Genomic DNA, 22687 nt, shown 5'->3' on the forward strand with positions numbered 1-22687 from the left:
GAAAGGCATATTAAATGATTAGATGCATGTACTGTAAAATCTGAATATTGCAGACCATACTCAACTAGTGCGCATTTACAAAAGCCAGTGAATTGTCTGGAATAATCACATTGAACAGCAATGGACAGCACTTGCAGAACCACTCGGTGTGCTCAAATAATAAAAACCAATTGAAGATCATCAGTTATACTTATAATGTGGATTATTTACATTCACAGGTAAGTGATAGATCTTTGTACATAGGGACCAATTTTGATTTGATTAATTGTTGTTGCATGCACCTAAGTACAATGAAAAGCTTTGTTTTACGAGCAGAATAGGCAGATTATAACACAAGGACATACAGACCATAGGGTGCTTCGGCAGAGCGAGGCATACAAGGGTACAGCTGAACAGAAGGTGCACAGAGCAAGATCAACATTAGATTTGAAATTAGAGTGATCCATTCAGCAGGGAAGAAACCTGAACCTGTGTGTGTATGTGTGTTTCCATGCGTTTGTATCGTCTGCCTGACGGAAGAGGTCGATATGTTCATAGAACCTCTACAGTGTGGAAACACGCCCGTAAATTTGACAGGTCCACACCGACTCTCTGAAGAGTAATCCACCCAGACCCATTCCCTTACACTAATACTCTACATTCCCCTGACTAATGCACCTGACCTACACATCCCTGAACACTATGGGCAATTTAGCATGACCAATTCAGCTAACCTGCACATCTTTGGATTGTGGGAGGAAACCAGAGCACCTGGAGGAAACCCACACAGACACTGGGAGAATATGCAAACTCCACACACAGTCGCCCAAGGCTGGAATCAAACCCGGGTTTAAGGTGAGAGGGGAAAGATTTAAAAGTGACCTAAGGGACAACTTTTATGTGCAGAGGGTGGTGCATTTTTGGAACGAACTGCCAGAGGAAGTGGTGGAGGCTGGTACAATTAAAAGACATCTGGTAGCATTTAAAAGACATCTGGATGGGTACATTAATAGGAAGGGGTTAGAGAAATATGGGGTAAATGCTGGCAAAATGAGACTAGATTAATGTAGAATGTCAGGTTGGCATGATGGAGTTGGACCAAAGGGTCTGTTTCTATGCTGTACAGCTGAGTGAAAAACTTTGCCAATATGTCAGTTTTTCCCAGCTGGTCACAGCTTGAGAAATGCAAACTTTCAGAATGCAGTGGGATAACTAGGAAAACAATGGGGATAGAGCAGGGGAGTGGAACTAACTGGATAGCTCATTTAAAGGGGCAGTGCAGGCCATTCAATAAGCGGTGTAAGGAGCAACTTGAAGGCGCAGTATAAAATGATGGGTGTTTACAGGATGGATGAGAAATCTGGAAACCGGGATATAATCTAGAATGTGAGCGAAACTGTGAAAAGTTAAGCTGGTGTAAAATACACGCAAAGTGCTACGACAATTTGAAACCAGGTGAATATTGAGGTATTGATATCAAATTATATTTTTCAGAAAATCACAGAATGGTTACAGCACAGAATGAGCCTATTCAGCCCATGTCTGCACTGGCTCTTCAAGCATCATTTAACCACTGTCAACCTCCTGCTTTTTTCACATAATTTCTTAAACTGACAAAGGTTTCAGCTGGAAACGTTGACTTTCCTGCTCCTCTGATGCTGTCTGATCTGCTGTGCTTTCCCAGCTCCACATCTATTGACTCTGACTTCCAGCATCTGCAGTCCTTCCTGTCTCTGACCTTCTTGAATGCCTCAATTGAACCTGTCCCCATCACACTTCTGTACAGTACATTCCAGATCTTAGCTACCTGCTGTGTGAAGGCTTTTTTTTTTTGCCCCCCCCCCCCCTCCCCCTCACATCACCCTTGCTTCTTTTACAAATCACTTGTGATCCACACCCTCTTGTTCCTTTTACGAACAGGAATGGTTTCCATCATAATGACTCCATCCTGCCTGCTAATGGTTTTGAAAATCCCTGTCAGGTCTACTCTCTGCAGTCTTCCATCTAAGGCCATCATTCTCGGTTCCTTCAATCTATCCTCCTGACTGAAGTTCCTTATCCTTGGGACATTCTTGTTAGCCTCTGTGCAGAAGTGATTTACATCAGAAACAGGATCAGAAGTAGGCCATTCGGTCCTTTTGAGCCAGTTCCATCACTTTGGAACACTCTGTGGTCATGAAAAAGTGCAGAAAGGGAAAATCACACAGCAAGGGAATTCTGGCAATTTTCCACAGCACACATAGCAAATTGTCAGGAGCAATTACTACACTTGCAACAAAGATGGACTTACCTTATCTGTTTCCCTTTGTCTAGGAGCTGGCGCAAGTATTCTCTCAGCCTTGAGTAACCTACCATCTTTTCCTTGGCTGGCAAGGTCCAAGGTGGAACGACATTTGCAAATGATCTCTGTCTATCAGTGGGTTATCACTTTTCTAATTATGGGTAAGTTCACACCTTCCTTCAAAGTTATTTTTTTCATTTTAGTTGAAGACTGGAGGCTGTTCCTTTTATAATGTTTTTTGTTAAGCAGTTGTGCATATTGAAGTGCAGATGAGATTTGTGTGTGCTTAAAAGAATAGAATAAAAGCAATAGATATTTGATCATAACAACAATGGAGAAGTTTGGTTTGCCCAAATGTTTTGATAAATGTGCAGAGACTCACTTTAAGTGGTCAAGTTGAGAACAGGAATGACCATTCAGCCTCAAACCTGTACTAACATTAGGTTAGATTACTGCTTATCTGGCTCCTGAATTCCTGGTTCCTTAAAACTTTGTGCTGTTTTCAAAAAAAAAACAAGAATTAAGGTGCCAAACACTTTTATTTGGCTCAGCTTTTATTAGTCATTCTTGTATCACTACCTTGATTCTCAGTCTCTCGAGTAGGAGAAAGTGAGGACTGGAGATCAGAGTTGAGTAGGTGCTGGAAAAGCACAGCAGGTCAGGCAGCATCCGAGGGGGCAGGAGAATCGACATTTCTGGCATAGTCCTTCATCAGGAATGAGGCTTGTGGGCTGGGGGAGCTGAGATAAATGGGACGGTGGGTGGGGCTGAGGGGAAGGTAACTGGGAATACGATAGGTAGATAGAGGTGGGGGTGAAGATGATAGGGTGGAGCGGATAGGTGGGAAGGAAGATGGACAGATCAAGAGGGTGGTGCCAAGTTGGAGGTTTGGGACTGGGATAAGGTGGGGGGAGGGGAAATGAGGAAACACTTTAACTCCCCCTCCCAATCCCTCAAGGACATGTAGGTCCTGGGCCTCCTCCATTGCCAAACCCTTACCTCTTGACATCTGGAGGAAGAACGCCCCATTGTCTGCCTTGGGACCCTGCAACCCCATGAGATCAATGTGGATTTCAACAGCTTCCTCATTCCCCTCCCCCCACCTTATCCTAGATCCAACCTTCCAACTTTGCACCACCCTCTTGAACTGTCCTACCTGTCCATCTTCCTTCCCAGCTATCCACTCCACTTCCTCCTCTCCGACCTTTCATCATCCCCTTCACCTCCATATATTTATCACATTCCCAGCTACCTTTTCCTCCCCCCCCCCCCCCACCAACCCCAACCCCCTCCTTTTTATCTCTCAGACCCCTGGTCCACAAACCTCATTCCTGATGAAAGGCTTTTTCCTGAAAGGGAAGACAGTTTTAGTATGGAAGGGCAAAATGTTGTGGAGCAGGCATGGAGAGCCGAAGGGCCTCTTCCTGTGTTGTATGTATTTCCTTCATTTAGTGAAGAGTGTCATCATTCCGAAAGCTGACAAGAGCATGTTTAGAGTTTAGATTCTTGATGAAGGGCTTTTGCCCGAAGTGTCGATTTTCCTGCTCCTCGGATGCTACCTGACCTGCTGTGCTTTTCCAGCATCACTCAGATCTAAACTCTGGTTTCAGCATCTGCAGTCCAACCATTGAGAAAGTTTGAGACTGAGAGTTGTGTGTGGTGCTGGAATTCCCTTCCCATTCATGTATTCATTTTAGGTATTTCTTGAATGTTGCTATTGTGTCTGCTTCCACTACCATCTCTGGCAGCACGTTCCAGGGTGTAACCACCCTTTAGGTTTTCAAAAAAAAGTGTGCACATCTCCTTTAGGCCCCACACCACCCTGTCTCCTCTAGTAACTGCTCCTCCTCCCTGGGAAAAGCCTCCTACTTTCCACTCCAACGTTGCCATTCACAATGTTTTAAATTTCTATCGCCCCTCAACCTCCTGCGTTCCAGTGAAAACAAACCCAGTCTATCCAAACTTTCTCCATACCTAAAATCCCCCCGTACCAAGCAATATCCTGATAAACCTGTTCTGTACCATCTCCTTCTGGTAGTGTGGTGACCAGAACTGTACACAATATTCCAAGTGTGGCCTCATTAAATATCTGTAGGCTTTACCTGATGTAGTGCAAAGACCAGCTGGATGAATGTTCTGGGACATGTATTCAAATTCCACCATGGTGACCGGGAATTTATATTCAAACAATTGCTTAGTTGTGCACAACTTTTCAAGGGGCAATTAGGGGAGGGGTAATAAATGCTAGGTCAGCCAGCAATACTCACCTCCCATGAATGAAAAAGCAATTAAATAGTATTCAGCTTGATGGAATTAGTAAATAATCTTAACAAACTATAGTGCTGTTTGCCTATTAGGGAGATGCCTTAGTGGTGGTTTAACCTGAGGGTCACCACACCTCAGTTGAGGGGAGAGGTTGAGAAGGAGAGTCCTTCATGGCAATCTCAGCTGGTGCAGGAATTGAACCCACTCTGACATCACTCTGCATCACAAACTAGCTAGCCAACCCCCTCACTGGAAACGAGAATTCCTGAAGTGCTATGAGTGAAAGAATGTTCTGTTCTTCACCATTGTAGTGTCTCTTAACTTTGGTTTTGGGTTCCTCTCCATGACTGTGCTTCTGATTTCACGTTACAGGGATCACATGCACTATGGTCTTGTGCTACATGTTCTTCACTAAACTGTGGCCCGTTGCAGCTTTATACTTTTCCTGGCTAGTCATCGATTGGAATACGCCGAACCAAGGTTAGAAACTGGGCGAGGAGTGGACCCGGTTAAGTTGCAGTGGGATTCGATCAAGGAGCCTAACAGCTGATCTTGGGTTTGCGGAGTCTTATTCTTTATTTTGTCTCTTCAAGAGTCCTTCATTTGTCAGCTTAGCCACCACAGGAAAGCTTCAGGACAAAGCAGTCTGTTCGATCAGCAGAAACTTAAACATGTATGCTGTTGGTCAAGGGTATAAAAGGGGCAGCAGTGTATACCACTTACAAGATGCAGTGCAACAACCTGCCAGTGCCCCTTCCACAGCATCTTCTGTAGTCACAGAGGAACACTGTCAACTGCATTCTGACTTGGAATTGTAACACTAGAGTCAAAATCCTTTCCTTCTAGCACTGAGCCTGTTAATGTGGAATTGCTGGTGTTGGACTGGGGTGGACAAGGTCAGAAGTCATACGATGCCAGGTTTTAGTCCAACAGGTTGATTTGAAATCACAAGCTTTTGGAGTGTTGCTCCTTCATCAGGTGAGGATGACCAGCGTATCATTTGTTGCCCATCCCTAATCATCTTTGAAAAGATGACCCATCTTGAACCACTGTAGTCCATGTTGCATATGTATACTCATTTGTCAGAAGTCACAATAACAGGTTTGTTTGAAATCAGAACCTTGTCAGATGAAGTCATACATTTCTATGACTCTGACTTCACCTGACGAAGGAGCAGTGCTTCAAAAGGTTCTGATTTCAAACAAACCTGTTATTGTGACTTCTGACAATGAGTATACATATGCAACATAGACTGCAGTGGTTCAAGATGGTTCATCTTTTCAAAGATGATTAGGGATGGGCAACAAATGATACGCTTGTCATCCAAGCTTGACATTCAAGCAATGAAATTACTAAACAGTAAATAGGAGTTAGTTCAACCTAAGAAATAGAAAGTGGAGTAGAGTGGTCCAGCCTGCTACACCTTATCCCATTACAATATCATAGAGATGTACAGCACAGAGACAGACCTGTTGGTCTAATCCTTCCATGCCACCCAGATATCCTAAATTAATCTAGTCCTATTTGCCAGCACTTGGCCAATATCCGTCTAAACCCTTCCTATTCATGCACCTAGATGCCTTTTAAATGTTATAATTGTACCAGCCTCCATCACTTCCTCTGGCAGGTTGGTACTATCTACAATATACTTAATGATTCGATATCCACAGGTCTTTCGTGCAAGAAATTCCAAAGTTCTTTTTTGATTCATTCATAGGATGTGGACACTAGCTAGGCCAGCATTTATTACCCATCCCTAATTGACCTGAGGGCAGTTAAAAGTCAACCACATTGCTATGGGTCTAGATCCAGACCAGGTAAGGACAGAAGATTTCCTTCCCTAAAGGAAATTTTCTTTCCCAGATGTTTTATTAAATTAAATTCCACCACGTGCCATGTTGGAATTTGGACACATTTCCTGAGCACGTTAACCTGCAGTACTGGCTTATTAATTATCGACATTATCATTACAGGTGATGGTGGCATCTCGGTAATGTCACTAGACTAGTGCTAGTAATCTGAGACCTAAGCTAATGCTTTGGTGACATGGGTTAGACTCCAGTGAGTCCTTGGTGTAATTTACATCCAATAAATAAATCTGCACATGAAATTGTCTCCATTCTCATGGTCACCACCACATCTCAGCAACTCAACAACTATCAGCATAATTCATAAAAACCCAATGGTCCTTTTTTATTTGGTCTGGCCAACATGTGACTTCAGATGCACAGCAATGTAGTTGACTCTTAACTGCCCTCTGAAATGACTGAGCTAGTCACTCAGTTCAAGGGGGCAATTAGGGATTGGCAACAAGGTCTGGTCTTGCCAGCAAAATCCAAATTTTGAAAGAATTAAAGGAAAAAGGAATTCTCCTTATCTCTGTCCTACGAGCGACCTCTCAGACACTGTTCTGAGTTTCGGATTCATTACGAAGGAAGCATTTCAGATTCCCTACAGTGTGGAAACAGGCTCTTCGGCCCAACAAGGCCACACCGACCCTCTGAAGAGCAACCCACCCAGACCCATTCCCCTACATTTACCCCTGACTAATCCACCTAAGTCTACGGGGAATTTGACATGGCCAGTTCACTTAACCTGCACATCTTTGGACTGTGGGAGGAAACCGGTGCACCCAGAGAAAACCCATGCAGAGAATGTACAAACGGTTACCCGAGGCTGGCATTGAACCTGGGTCCCTGGTTCTGTGAGGCAGCAGTGCTAACCACTGAGCCACAGTGCCACCAGCAGTTATCATGCCAGGCACCTTTTGATGTTGATTATAGTTCAGTTACTCAACTCTCCTCCTTGTAAACACCAGCAAATGTGGGCCTGGTCTACTCAAACATGTCAGTGAAATTAACTTTAGGGAATTGAGCAGCGGTGACATGAAAGATCTTTTTCTTTATGCGGAAATGCTTGAGTTGCCATTCGTGGATGTCCTCCAGTTTCCCACTACTCATATAGGTGGGTGTTGCCCATGATGTCTCTTGCAGTTCAACAGCCCAGCAAACACTTGCTGCTGAGGCTACTGCATAATTGATGGATGTGATTGGCATATGGGGTCCTCGGCTGCTTCATTAGAGGAGTAGACTAATCAAATGAAATTGTTGGCAAATGTTGGTAAATCACTGGTGAGGCTCCACCTGGAGTGTTGTGCTCTGTTCTGGGAGGCATGTTTTGGGAAAGATGTGAAGGCCTGGGAGAGGGTGCAGAGGAGATCTCCCAGAATAGTTTGTCCTTAAATTCAGTGGAAAATCTGCAGCTGCTGATCTTCAGACAAGGGGAGGGGGAATAAAAAGTTGAGGGAAAATAGAGGGAGAGGAGAAATTTGTTACACAGCAACTTCTGATCTGGAACCTGCTGCCTGAATCTACATTGCCAGTGAATTCGGTAAGTACTTTTCAAAGATGAATTGGATAAATATTTAAACGGAGGAATTTTCAGGACTAGGAGAAAATAACAAGGGGGAGTAACATGTACTTGCAAGTCACGCCGTGGCTGATTGCTTTAACAAAATTAAAATATCTTCTTTGCAGGTGGACGGAGGTCAGAATGGGTTCGGAACTGGGCTGTGTGGAGATACTTCCGAGAGTACTTCCCTGTCCGAGTGAGTACGTTAAGGCGACCAAGTAGTGATTTGTATTTTCTTGGGAATGAGGACTTGCTGTATGAAATGCCCCTTTTTCAAATCCATTATGGTGTGTTTAAATAACTTCAGGAAGGGCACAGTGGTAGTCAGGTGACCAGCTTTATGTTCCAGAGGTGTGTCATAACATCTGAGCTGGTTAATAAGCAGATATCTTAAATAATTCCAGTGTACCATTTTGCTTTTCTAACCTCCCTTCAGCATGTCAACTCCATCCATAATGCTCTCTAGTGTCATAGTTTGGAGATGCTGGTGTTGGACTAAGGTATACAAAGTTAAAAATCACCCAACACCAGGTTATAGTCCAACAGGTTTAATTGGAAGCACTAGCTTTTGGAGCGCTGCTCCTTTATCGGGTGATTGTAGAGTATAACAACAACAACAACAACAGTACCCCACAACCACCTGATAAAGGAGCAGCGCTCCGAAAGCTCGTGCTTCCAATTAAACCTTTTGGACTTTAACCTGGTGTTGTGATTTTTAAGTGTCATAGACATTAGTGTTATGCCCTCTAGTGGCCAGAGGCCCGGTTCCCACTCCCAGAACCTGGGGTCAAAATCCACGCTGACCCTCCTCCACTGAGCAGTGCCATACATAGCGTGTGTTGTGTGACTGAAGGTGCCTTTTTTTTTAAACAAAAACATAAAATGAAGGCCCAGTCTGTCCTTTAAGTGGCATGCAAAAAGTCCCATGACAGTATTTAGAATGGGGGAGGGGACGGTGGTGTAGTGATAGTGTCACTGGGCTGGTAATCCAGGTAACCAGGGTTCACTGGTTCAGATCCCACCAGGAAAATTGGTGGGATGAGAGCTGCATGAATAAAATTCTGGCCCAGTTTCCTTGTCTAATGGGCATTTAAAGAACCATGTCACCATCAATTTTGTTTTTCCTTTATAAATTCCAGATTGTGTTATTGAACTTAAATTCCACAAGCTCCTGTAGTAGGATTTGTACTCATGTCCCCACAGCATTAACCTGGAGCTCTGGTTTGTTAGGTCAGTGACATTACCACTACGTCACTGACTCCCTTTGAAGATCATTGAGAAGTTGAAGGTGCTTTATAAATGCAAGATGTTAGTTTTTTTTAAGTACACAAAATTCCAGTTGACTAGTATCAGTTTTTTGTCTTGCGCAGTATTAGTAAGTATTTGATCGGGATGTTGTGGTTTGATGCTTTTAAGAACAGTTAAGTCATGCGACCAGTTAACCCGATTCCAGTGAATGTTCTATTTGAGATTGCTATGTGTTTAAAATTTGAATTCACGGTGAGTTAGAGGCAGTGACTTTTTGGTCAAGCTTCCCTTTTGTTGGGAAATACCCCATGATCTTATTTTGTGCGTGGAGGAGGGTTCTCCTATTCTGGGACCAACATTTATCCTTTACCAACATGACCAAAATCAGATAACACGGGCATTGTCATACTGCTGTTTGTTTGTGACCTTCTGAGTAAGTGAGCTGCTCTATTCCCCACCTACTCAAACATCTGCACTGTGGGGGTGGGGTTGGGTTTGAAACAGCCGCACATCTCCTCTTTGGAATGTGCCTTTGCAAAGAAAGTCTGGTGGGACATGCAGTGGTTTTTGTTGAGATTCGTCCCAAGCACCTCCGTCCTGCGATCACACACTGGGACAGACATCAACTGTGTCTGGAGGACCATCAACTCGGTGAAAGGCACTCTTTGGTCTGACCGAAACATGCTGGTCTTCCAGAGCAATGTGTTGCCCCTGACCGAGTGTTGCAGACTGGCACATTCCAAAGTCCAGGACGATGTGCTGAGGGACACACTAAAGCTTAGGGCAGCTTCTGCCAAAGTGTAGTCAGGAAAGACCACTGTCTGAGGCCTTCCTGCCAAAGCACAATGGGGGTCTGTTCAGTTATCAGATCCTCCTGGTGCCTCAAATGTATGTAAATATGATCTTGAATAAATAAGAAATGCCTGGGGCTCTTTGCAACTGCAGGGAATGTCAAATTCCAATGTTTGCTTCTTATTCATATGCAAAGAGTATGTAGAAATGCTTCAGTAACTGTGTACGTACATATTTGTTTTTCTACTTTTATATTTTTGCAGTTAAAAATAAACTGCACTTTCCATGATATGCTAGCTATCAAACGGTTTGGGGCGGTCCCTGCATCCTCCTGGATGAGCGAATCATCCACATATGCCCGAAACGTCGACTCTTCTGCTCCTCTGATGCTGCCTGACCGGCTATAGTTTCAGTGCCACACTCTTTGACACTAAAACAAAGCCAAGACCTGTGGATACTGGAGTTCTGACACAAGCAAAAGAATTGCTGGTGAAGCTCAGCAGGTCTTGCAACATCTGGAGACAGAAACAGGGTTAACAGGGTCCAGAGACCCTCCTTCAGAACTGATAGTAACCGGGTAAAGGTGGTATTTATTCTGAGGGGAAGGATAGAAAAGGAGTGAATGGATAGTGGAGACAGAGCTGAGAAAGAAAGGAACGCAGACAATGGAATGGTTGATAGAAAACTAGAGAGATAAAAAACTGATATTGGGACATTGAGATGGTGGAAATGGGTCAAAGAGCGTGGCTCTGGAAAAGCACATCCGGTTAGGCAGCATCCGAGGAGCAGGAGAGCCGACAGTTCGGGCATAAGCTCTTCATCAGGAAATGGTGAAAATGGATTGGCTGTGCTGAAAGCTTATGCCCGAAACATCGACTCTCCTGCTCCTCTGATGCTGCCTGACCGGCTGTGCTTTTCCAGCACCACACTTTTCAACACGAATCTGCAGTCCTCCCTTTCTCCTCTGCTGAAAGCAGACCATGTCATGACAGTGTCTGAGATTAAAGGGTGGGTAAAGGATATGGAAGAAAGACTTCAAGATTGAACTCTGTATTGCAGTCTTCCAAAAAGGGCCAACACAAGATAGAAGAATGGTCTTTATAATCATTCATGAGATGTGGGGCGTTCCTGGCTAGGCCAGCATTTATTTTCTATCATTAATTGCCCAGAGGGCAGCTGAGAAACACACACATACTGCTGTGGGTCTGGAGTCACATGTAGGCCAGGTAAGGATGGCAGTTTCCTTACCTAAAGGACATCAGTGAACCGGATGGGTTTTTCCAAAAATCAGCAATGGTTTCACTGTTATCATTAAACTCTTAATTCCAGATTTTATGTTATTATTGTTGAATTCAAATTCCACTACGTGTCATGGTAGGATTTGAACCCAGATCCCTAGAGGTTTGCTTTGATCTCTAGATTAACAAACCAATGATACCACCAGGCTATCACCTCTTCTCTCATCTTCTGCTTGGTGACCCTGCAGCCTTCTGGACTCAACAACACGGTGACTAGCCTCAGAATTCACTGCTCATTTGGAGTGCTAGCTGGTGTATAACTGGCTGAATGGCCTCCTTCTGTACTGTAACAATTCTTTGAGCGTAGAGATACTAAATAGGGAGAGCAGTTGGCCATTTGCTGAGTTTTACGACTGAGGGGGATAGAATCTTGACTAATGAATAGCAGAGATTATTGGGGACTGGTAGGAATGTGGAGTGGAAGTCACCATGAAGTCAGTGATGGTGGTGGTCTTGAGTCTTAAGGAGTGCCAATCATGAGTGCCTGGACTGGGGCAACAGGGTAATGTCATGGGAGGTGAGAGCATGTGGGTGCCCAGGCAAAAAAATGATAATGCATTCTCTAAAAATTCTATGTTCTTTCATCCTCTTCCATCTCCTTGTATTTTGGAAACACTTCCATGTTGGATAGTGCCTTTCATGCCTCGAAGGGATCCCCAAGCTTTGAGTACTCCCCAATGAAAGGGGAACTTAGTGAAGGGTGTAGTATTCGAGCGGACATGACAAGGTGGATAGTATCTCCTTGTGGGAAATACTAGAACCAGAGGAAACTGATTCAAATTGAGACTTTCACTTCACACAGGGAATCGTTGTTTATTTGAGTTTCATGAGTCTTTGGAACTTCCTTCCCCAGAGCACAGTGGAGGCAGGGTCATTGAATATTTCTAAGGGAGAGGTATTGGTTCCTTTGTTAGTCAAAAATCTAAGGTCAGTGGGGGAGTAGGTGGGATTGTGGAGTTGGCATCACCATTCACTCAGCCATAACTGATGGATGTTCAGGGGCTGATTGGTCTTTTCCTCTCGGTCATATGCTTGAACTCATTACAGTAATGGCTCCTATCTCATGTGGCTGCAGACAATGTGATATTATTCTAAATTCTTTGTGTTTTCCTATTTTCAATTTTGGGGGTAAAGAGATGAGTGCGCTAAAAGCTTCAAGGGTTTAATGTTGCTTCAAGAGCAACACTTGGCTCACGTACTGGGTAATGGCTATCGGGCAAGTGAGGATTTACCATGGACTTGAGAAGTAGCATTGTTTTTGTGAAGCTGCCAAACACATCAGGTTACCTCCAACAGTTGTAGGCAGTATGTCTCTGGTTTACAAAGTTTAAAAATTACACACCAGGTTATAGTCCAACAGATTTATTTGAATCACTAGCTTTCGGAACACTGTTCCTTCATCAGGGTAACCATCTGACAAAGGAGAAGTGCTCCGAAAGCTAGTGCTTCCAAATAAACCTGTTGGACTATAACCTGGTGTTGTGATTTTTAACTTTGTCCACCCCAGTCCAACACCGGCATCTCCAAATAATGACTCTGGTTTAGCTGCACAATGTTTGCACTGTCATTGGATTACCAGGGGGTACTAGTTGAGGGTTTATTTGTAAAACCAGACTTGAAATTCCTTCACACAACAAATGCAGCCTTGATGTCAAGGGCTGTCACTCTCCCCTCCCCTCTGGAATTTAGCTCTTTTTATTTCTCCATGTTTGAACCAAGGCTATAATAAGGTCAGGAACTGATTGGCCCTGGTGGAACCCAAACTGGGCGTCACTGAGCAGATTATTGCTGAGCAAGTGTTGCTTGATAACATTGTTGATGACACCTTCCATCACTTTTTACTGATGATTGAGAATAGACTGATGGGGCAGTAATTGGCCAGGTTGGATTTGTCCTGCTTTTTATGTACAGGACATACCTGGGCAATTTTCCACACTGTTGGGTAGATCTGTACTGGAAGATCTTGGCAAGTTGTGGAGCACAAATCTTCAGTATCATTGCCAGAATATCGCCAGGGCTTGTAGTCTTTTCAGTATCTAGTGCTTCCAACCACTTCTTGATATCACATGGAGTGAATGGAATTGGCTGAAGACTAGTATCTGATGCTGGGGTCCACGGGAGGAGGCCAAGATGGATCAACCACTCGGCACTTCCAGCTGAAGATTGCGTGAATGTGTCAGCCTTACCTTTTTGCTCTGTGCTGGGGCTGGGCACTTCCATCATTGAGGATGGGGATATTTGTGGAGCTGCCTCCTCCACTGAGTTGTTTAACTGTCTACTCCCGTTCACAACTGGATGTGGCAGCCCTGCAGAGCTTAAATCTGACAGTAGTGCGATTGCTTAGCTCTGTCATTTGCTGCTTATGCTGTTTGGGAAGTAGGCCTGTTTGGTGGCTTCACCAGGTTGACATCTCATCTTCAGGTATGCCTGGCACTGTTCCTGGCATGCCCTCCTGCACACACTATTGGATTGTTGGAAAAGTACCATTATGGTTGACTGACCAAATGTGACTGAATTTTACATTTATATTTGAGAGTGTGGTAGTTCAGTATGAAGCAAGGGTGTTAAATTGAGACCATAAAACACAAATTAGCTGAACTGGATCAGGGAAATAGATTAAAATGCATAACTGTACACAGGCAATAGACAGTTCTATACAGAATTATTACGTGGCTTAGTGCAACTATGTACCACTTCTAAATGTAAAAACTCTAAATTGTCAGTCAACCATGATTGACAGGATGTTAAAGATTGTAGATGATTTTAAAGGAATTTATCAGAAATGGTAATAAATCAACATTGGGAATTTTTTAGAATTCAGCAAAGAAGGACCAAGAAATAGGCAAAAAAGGCTGGAATAGGAATGCAATCTAGCAAAAACCAAAAATAAACTGTAAAAGCTTCTCCACGTACATTAAAAAGGAAATGTTCAGCAAGGATGAATGTGGGTCCATTAAAAGTAGAGGCAGGAGAGTTTTTTTTTAATGATGTGGAATAGAGAAATAACAGAAGCTAAATGTTTTATTGTTTTTTTTTTGCTTTTGCTGAAGGAGATACAATGAATTTCCCAGAATTAGAGATCCAAGTGACTAGTGAGTTTGAGGAATTGAAGCAAATTAGCATTAATTAGAAGGTTGTGCTAAAGAAATTTGAGACTGCAAGTGAAGTCCCTGGGATCTTGTATTCTACTTCCAGAGTGTTGAAGGGTGGGGCTATATAGATGGTCAATGTATTAATGCTCATCTTCCAAACTCTCTAGATTCTGGAATGATTCCTGCAAATTGGAAGCTTGCAAATGTTACCTGCCACTTCAGAAAGGAACAAAGGGAATAAACAGGGAACTAGGGAGCCATCAGCTGTCTGTCAGTAGGAGAGGGAATGTTAGAATCTATAATAAACCTATGATGGATGCTTGGATAAAAGTGATCTGATTGGACATAGTCAGTGCATTTTTGAAAAAGGAATATCTTGAGCATGAAGTCTTATCAGAGGCAATCCTGCAAGTCAGCTGTTAAGTTACTATAGTCATAAAGTTACTCTGCTTACCATGACCCATCCCCCTCCTCTTCCAAAAACTTTGTGTGGACAAGATTTACAAGGATGTTGCCAGGGTTAGAGGGTTTGAGCTACAGGGAGAAGCTAAATAGACCGGGGCTGCTTTCCTGGAGCGAGAGAGGCTGAAGGAATGGTCTTTAGAGGTTTATAAAATTATGCGGGGTATGGATAGGGTGAATAGCCAAGGTCTCCTTTCCAGGTGGGAGAGTCAAGAACAAGAGGTTTAACAGGAAAGATTTAAAAGGAACCTAAGGGGCAATTTTATCATGAGGGTGCGTATATGGAATGAGCTGCCAGAGGAAGTGGCGGAGGTTGGTTCAATTACAACATTTAAAAGGCATTTGGATGGGTACGTGAATAGGAAGAGGGATATGGGCCAAATGCTGGCAAATGGGACAAGAATAATTTAGCATATCTGGTAGGCAAGGACGAGTTGGACCGAAGGATCCATTTCCATGCTGTACACCTCTATGACTCAGTAACATTCACCAATTGGTATCACTAACTTAGACTAACAGCAATAAGGAATTTGGGTTGCAGCAGCACTTTAGATGTTCCAGTGAAACATGACTACATATACCATGTTGACCAAGGGATGATTACAAGTTCTACCTCCTATTTCAAAATTCCCAAAATTGTGTACATCTAATGGATTGCTTTTGAAGTGTAATCTCTGTTGGAAGGTAGGAAACATGACAGCCAATTTGTACAGTGCAAAATCAGCAATATGTGAATTTTTAAGGACATCATTTGAGGGATAAAAATTGGTCAAGAGTTAAGGCTTTGAACTTAATCGAAGGCGTGCAACATAGGGCACATAAGATCAAAGGACAAAACCTTGCATTTGGTTTGCTTTTCAATCTGATGAATGTTCTCATCTGATTGTCCTTTTAAGTTATCCGTTAGCGATCTTTAAAATTATGAAGTGAACTCAATCAGGTAAATGTAGGGAAAATGTTCCCACTTGTTGTAGGGGTGGAGGGATGTCCAAGTAATTAAAGACAGTCATGAATAAAATCAAACCATAGAAAATTCAGAAGAAATCTTTTTATCCAGCGTGGGGAGAATGTCGAGGTTCCTCATTGTCAGGGAGAGGTTATGATGCCCGCAATGATGGAATGGGAGCAGGAGAGGGAATGATTGAGTTATGATGCACCAGAGCTAGTCCAGACCAGTTGGACTGCATAAGAGCTAGTCCAGACCAGTTGGACCCATTTCTCAGCTGCATTTCCTCTGTCAATTAATTTTGAGATGGTCACGGCCATCCAGGAATATGCACGTCATAGCCTGTCGTCCTGAAACTCTCCTACTTTTTCACCAAGGGAGGAACATGATTGTGATAATCTATATGTCATGTTTGTGAGTTAACTTGTGATAGTCAATGTAATCTTTGCATGAGCTGTATCCGGACTTTAAACTTGCAACAAAACGCTTTTTTTCTTTCTATTTGATTGTCTCTAACTTTTATCTTTGCACTGATGACTAACTGTACTGCAGATTTATGTTGTATTTGCTTCTCCTAATTCTTAGCATGAGACTGTCTTGCTAGGAACAGACCCCTAATGGAAAATAACTCCTACACTCTAATTCATTAGAATCCCTACAGTGTGGAGACAGGCCCTTCAGCCCAACAAGTCCATGCTGACCCTCCGAAGAGTAACCAACCCAGACCAATTCCCCTACCCTATTACTCTGCATTTACCCCTCACTGATGCACCTAACCTACGTATCTCTGAACACTATGGGCAATTTAGCATAGCCAATTCACCTAACCTGCACATCTTTGGACTATGGGAGGAAACCCATGCAAATACATTGAGAATGTGCAAACTCTGCACAGACAGTTGCCAGAAGCTGGAATCAAATCGAGGTCCCTGGCATAGTGAGGCAGCAGTGCTAACCACTGAGCCACCACATTTAACTTAATTCTAAATATCCTGTTTGCAAGAGTTTGGTTTAGGGAAAAAAATGTTTTCCTTGCATTTCACTTGAAGTGATCAATTTTTTTTGTGTAGGTTTGCTGTAGATATTTGTAGTCATTTATAAATTATTTTTGAGTGTGTTTAGTTTTCCTTCAAATACTAACCAGTGTAATTTTCTTGACTTCTACACTTGGTGTTTGCATTTTGAGAGTGTACAATAGGTACAAATTTCTCTGAAACTGAAAGAACTGCGGACACTGTAAATCAGAAACTAAAACAGAAGTTGCTGGAAAAGCTCAGTAGGTCTGGCACATCTCTGGAGAGAAATCTGAATCGAGGAGGGGTAACTCGACCCTTAACTCTGACTTCTCTCCACTGATATTGCCAGACCTGCTGAGCTTTTCCAGCAATTTGTTTTTGTGCAAGTTTCTCTGAACTTTTCTAGGCTGAGTGAGGGGATGGTGATGAAATAATGCATTAAAGAAAACGTTTTTTAAGGAAATTGTAGAGGAGCGAGATGTGCAAGGCAGTAATCATACAGATTCACAGAGTGAGAGACAAATGCCTAATGACTTAAGGTTAAAGACAAATCTGCAGGCCCTGGAATCCAAGGTAGACCAGCAGGAGGCTGGAAGAACACAGCAAGCCAGGCAGCATCAGGAGGTGGAGGAGTCAACGTTTTGAGTGTAACCCAAGAAGGGTTACACCTGAAACATTGACTCCTCCATCTCCTGATGCTGTCTGGCTTGCTGTGTTCTTCCAGCCTCCTGCTTGTCTAATGACTAAAGGTGCCAGTGATGAGCAGAGAACATATTTAATGTTGTCACTTCATCCATTTGATCTCATTTCTGTATTCAAATCCGTAAACTGTCTCAGTTTGAAGTCGACTTTCACTAGATGGTTTTGAAGGTAACATTCTTCTTTGGGCAGATTGGGAGCAATTGCAGAGACCTTTATTTTTTTGAAAGTTGGATTGGATCAAAAGTGAGATGAGGCAACACCTACATAGCCACTTTGTGTCTCTTTCCCCTGAGCCCCACATCCCTCGACAGAATTCTGAATGAATCCACTTTCTCTGTGCCCTTCTAGCAATCCGTGCAGCAGCAATAGATCCCCAGGAAGTGAAATATGATGGACTATATCTGTATGATCTGGTCGACTGGTGCTGATCCTTGGAGTCATTGTCCTACAACATAGAAAAGACCCTTTGGTCCAGCCAGTCCATGCCAAACATAATATGAAACTAAACTTGACCCACTTTGCTGCTCCTGGTCCTTATCCCTCCAAATATTTCCTACTCATGTATTTATCCAAATTGTAATTGTACATTGTAATTGTACCCACATCCACAACTTTCTCATGAAGTTCACTCCATGTAAAAGCACCCTCAGGAATGACATTCCTGATGAGCTTATGCTTGAAACGTTGACTCCTCCTCTGACTGACCAGCTGTGCTTTTCAAGCACCACACTTCTAACTCTACCCAAGGCCCTACCATTAATTGTGTAAGCCCTACCCTTGTTTGCCGTACCAAAATGGAGTACTTTGCAGTTATCCAGCTGGAACTCTATATGCCATTTTTTTAGCCCATTGGCCAATTTGATCAACATCCCATTGTAACCTTAAAAAACCTCCTTCATGTCCACTGCACCACCAATTTCAGGGTTAACTGTAAACTTACTAACCATACCTTCTATACTCTCGTCCAAATCACTTATGTAAAGTAATTTTTTTTTTAAATTTGCTACCTTCCCGATGGTGTGTTCTAGATCTGAACTGCTTGTGCAATTAAAGCTAATGTCCACTGCTCCCTTGGTCAGGTGAATGGGAATCTCAATTCCTGACCAGACCAGCTTTCTGGGTGAGACTCCCTCCTCAGGGATGGGCAGAAGTCCCACTCTACGCTTGTTATGTGCTGTGGGGCAGACTCTTTTAATTCTGTCTCTCTTTTCATTTGAGCCATGAGCAGTCAGAACCCCTTCCCTACACACCCTGCCCACCCTCCAGGAAAATGCAGACTTGAGTAGGAATACTGAGCTCCTGCTGTATTGCAGTACTGAGGGAGTGTTGCACTGACTGAGGAGCTGCTTTTCAAATGAGGACCTGCATGAGGCACGCAAAGCATTCCACTCCAATATTCGGAATAGGTGGTTCTCACCCAACCCAAATCCCGATGTCCTGCCTGTGATCAATATCCTGTATGTCAATTGGCTGCTGCGATTTCCAGCATTGCAACGATGCTCGAATCTGCCAGCGAGCGCTTTGGGGAAGGGATAGATGCTATAAACGCAGGTTTGTTTTATTTCAGTGAGGGCAGGGAGCAATTAATGCTGATCAAAGCTAATGCCACTCGTAAATGATGCTTATCAAGCTGCAGACAGTCTGATAATCACTTTGCCAGCTACACCAGAGTCATCGGCAACCACTGAAATAGCTTGGACTTTGTCTTAGTTACTGTTGAGCAACGCTGTGGAAAAATTGCAGCATGTTTGACAATTGCCTGCCTGACCACTTGAAATAGGCATGTGTGCCTCTCATCCAGGCACACAGTGTCTGCCTTATCTGCTGGTTTTACAATATTTGCTCAACAATTTGAACTAAAATGGCTGATATCAAGATAGACATTCTGCTGCATTTTCACAAAATTCTGGCAAGGGTCCCAGTCATTAGCCTGCGTGTCTTTCACAATGAATTCAGGGCACTGGGTCAGTGAGGAGGATATAGTGAGCCCTGAGTTTTGAAATTTAGGGCAAGTTATGCTCTCTTTTAAAGTTTGTTTAAATAAACCATTGAAAAGCATAACTTTTACCATGAGCTTTTCTTTTGATGAACAAAGGATTTAAATTTAAAACGAAAGCATTTGAAACCACAAAGGGGATCTGTAGTTTCAGATTGGGAAGGTTGTCACCATAATCCCAGGGGACCGTGTCCTTGCCAGAGAGACAACTGGTGGTGCTTTAACCTGAGGGTGCCCACGCCTCAGGCAAGGGGTGGGGTTGAGGAAATCACCTTCATGGTAACCTTAGCCAGTGTGAGGATCGGACCCATGTTGTTGACATAAATCTGCATTGTAAGCCAGCCATCCAGCCAACTGTGCACCACTCTGATGAGGGCTCACTTGATGAGAAATGTTAACTCTGATTTCGGTCCACAGATGCTGCCAGACCTGCTGAGCTTCTCTAGCAACTTCTGTTTTTGTTCCAGGATACTGGCTTGGTGACTAGCTTATCCTGAGAGGTTTAAGTTTGGAAGAAGGGGTAGGTAATAGCCTAGTGGTATTGTCACTGGGCTGTTAATCCAGAGACCTGGGTAATGTTCCATAGTCCTGGATTCAAATCCTGCCGGGTCCACAGTAAAGAGTGGAATCTGGTTTTAATATAAAACAAGACTCTAATACTGACTATTGTCAGGGGGGTGGGGAGACGAGGAATCCTATCTGGTTTTTCTGCTGCCCTTTAGGGAAAGAAACTGTTGTCCTTACCTGGTTATGTGACTCAAGAGAAAGTGAGGACTTCAGATGCTGGAGATCAGAGTCGAGAGTGTGGTGCTGGAAAAGCGCAGCAGGTCGAGGAGCAGGCGAGTCGACATTTTGAGCATAAGCTCATTAGGAATGTGTGATGAAGAGCTTATGCTCGAAACGTCGACTCTCCTGCTCCTCGGATGCTGCCTGACCGGCTGTGCTTTTCCAGCAGCACACGTTTTGACTCTGTTCTGTTATTCAGTGTGACATGTGATGTCAGATTCATCTTTAACCACCCTCTGACCAGTTAGGGATGGGCAATAAATGCTGGCCCAGCCAGTGATGTCCACATCCTGTAGATGAATACACAAGCCTTATTGAAACATCTAAGATTCAGACGGAGCTGATTAGGTGGGTACCAGCATTTCCTGTTGTGGGAGAGACTGAAACAAGGGGACACCGTTTTAAGAATTAGTAATCAAGACAGAGGGTGATGATGGAAAACTGTTGTTTGGACTGGAGGCTTGTGACCAGTGGTGTGCCATAAAGATCGGTGCAGGGTCCACTGTTTTTTGTCATTTACATAATTGATTTGGATTTAACTATAGGAGAAATAGTTAGTACATTTGCCGATGACTCCAAAATTGGAGGTGTAATGGACAGCAAAGAATGTTACCTCACCGTACAATGGGACCTTGATCCAATGGGCTGAGGAGTGGCAGATGGAGTTTAATTTAGATAAATGTGAGGTGTTGTATTTTGGAAAGGTAGAATGGGGCAGGATTTATACACATAATGGTAGGGCCCAAGCGAATGTTGCCAGGCAGAGCTTAGAATGCTGGTTCAAATTTCCTTGAAGGTGGAGTCTCCGGTAGACAGCATAGTGAAGAAGGAATTTGGTGCGCTTGCCTTTATTGGTCAATGCATTGAGTATAGGAGTTCAGAGGTCATATGGCAGTTGTACAGGACATTGGTTAGGCCATTTTTTTGGAATATTGCATTCAATTCTGGTCTCCCTGCTACAGGAAGTATGTTGGGAAACTTGAAAAGGTTCAGAAAGGATTTACAAGGATGTTGCCAGGATTGGAGGGTTTGAACTACAGGGAGAGGATGAATAGGCTGGGGCTGTTTTCCCTGAAGCATCAGAGACTGAGGGGTGACCTTATAGAGGTTTACAAAATCATGAGGGGCATGGCTAGGATAAATAGATAAATTATTTTCCCCAAGATAGGGGGGTCCAATACTAGAAGGCATAGATTTAAGGTGAGAGGGGAAAGATTTAAAAGGGACCTAAGAGGCACCTTTTTCATGCAGAAGGTGGTACGCGTGGTGACTGAGTTGCCAGAGGAAGTGGTGGAGGTTGGTACAATTACAACATTTTGGATGAGTATATGAATCAGAAGGGTTTAGAGGGAAATGGACTGAATGCTGGCAAATGGGACTGGATTATTTCAGGGTTTATGGTTTGCATGGATGTGTTGGACCAAAGGATCTGTTTCCATGCTCTGACTCCATTATCCAACAACCGAAATTAATGGTGAAATGTGAATTTGATTGATAAATATGGAATTGAAAGCTAGTCTAAAGAAAATGATGAAATGTGTGTTGATATTTTGTAAAACTCCTCCGGTTCATCAATGTCCTTCATGAACGTGAATCTGTTATTCTTGGTCTGGTCTACATGTGACTCCAGACTCTCCCAGCAATGTGGTTACACCTTAACTTCCCCCTGAAATAGCCTAGCACAGTATCCAGTTCAAGGGTAATTGAGGACGAGGAGGTAAAGAATGTTGGCTGTACCAGTGATACCTACATCCCATGAAAGAATGAATGAATAAGAAATTTTTAGTTTGACCAGGGGACACAGATCTCTTAGAGCAGAGGGCAAAGTGGAGGGTAGCAGAAAGAAATGTCAGCCTCTGTAATTGGATGACTGATATTGCAGCAAGGTTACAGATTACCTACAGTGGATGTGTCAGGTCGACAGATGAATGCAGCACTATCCTGGTAAGAGTAGATACAAGAAACAGGGACGTTCTCACTCTAAACCTGAGACCTCTCCCTCTGAACTTCACTGCCAGTTTCACCCTACCCAACCTGTCCAGAGCCCGCCTGCTAAACTTTGAAAATCTCCTGTCTACCCTCTGTCCAGCTCCTCCAGTCTGTTCACCCCTAACAAATTCTCACTTTCTCCTCTGTAGAGCCAGCTCCCCAACCTGACTGTGAACACAAAAATGTCATGTTTTTGTGAGCCTAGGGGAGGTGGGAGAAGGTCAGGGTGCATTGGTGGCCAAATGGCTACATTCTATACTGCAGAATGGTGCAACTTTGTTCCACTGTCTTTTCAGGAAGTGGGAGTCTAGGAGGTGAAAGACTCAGCTTCTCTTGTGGAAGGTCACTTTTGGTTGGACCCTTTACCCTGGACCACGATGTCTCCTAGTCAAACAACGGTCTAGATTTTTAAAATTCTCGTCCT

At 43.5% G+C, this 22687-nt stretch overlaps 1 protein-coding gene across 1 annotated transcript in view; it reads left to right on the forward strand.

Annotated features, from left to right (window-relative positions):
• The window catches only part of dgat2 (diacylglycerol O-acyltransferase 2), a 66296-nt gene that overhangs the window by 19697 nt on the left and 23912 nt on the right, over nucleotides 1-22687 (forward strand). The window contains exons 2-4 of the mRNA XM_043692484.2: nucleotides 2293-2421; nucleotides 4898-5005; nucleotides 8062-8132. Of these exons, the coding sequence (XP_043548419.1) occupies nucleotides 2293-2421; nucleotides 4898-5005; nucleotides 8062-8132 (308 nt within the window). The remainder of the gene's footprint in view (nucleotides 1-2292; nucleotides 2422-4897; nucleotides 5006-8061; nucleotides 8133-22687) is intronic.

This window comes from Chiloscyllium plagiosum, unplaced genomic scaffold (genome assembly GCF_037043375.1).
Source record: "Chiloscyllium plagiosum isolate Xiang-an unplaced genomic scaffold, Cpla_swu_hap1 HiC_scaffold_6, whole genome shotgun sequence".
Classification (NCBI taxonomy): Eukaryota; Metazoa; Chordata; class Chondrichthyes; order Orectolobiformes; family Hemiscylliidae; genus Chiloscyllium; species Chiloscyllium plagiosum.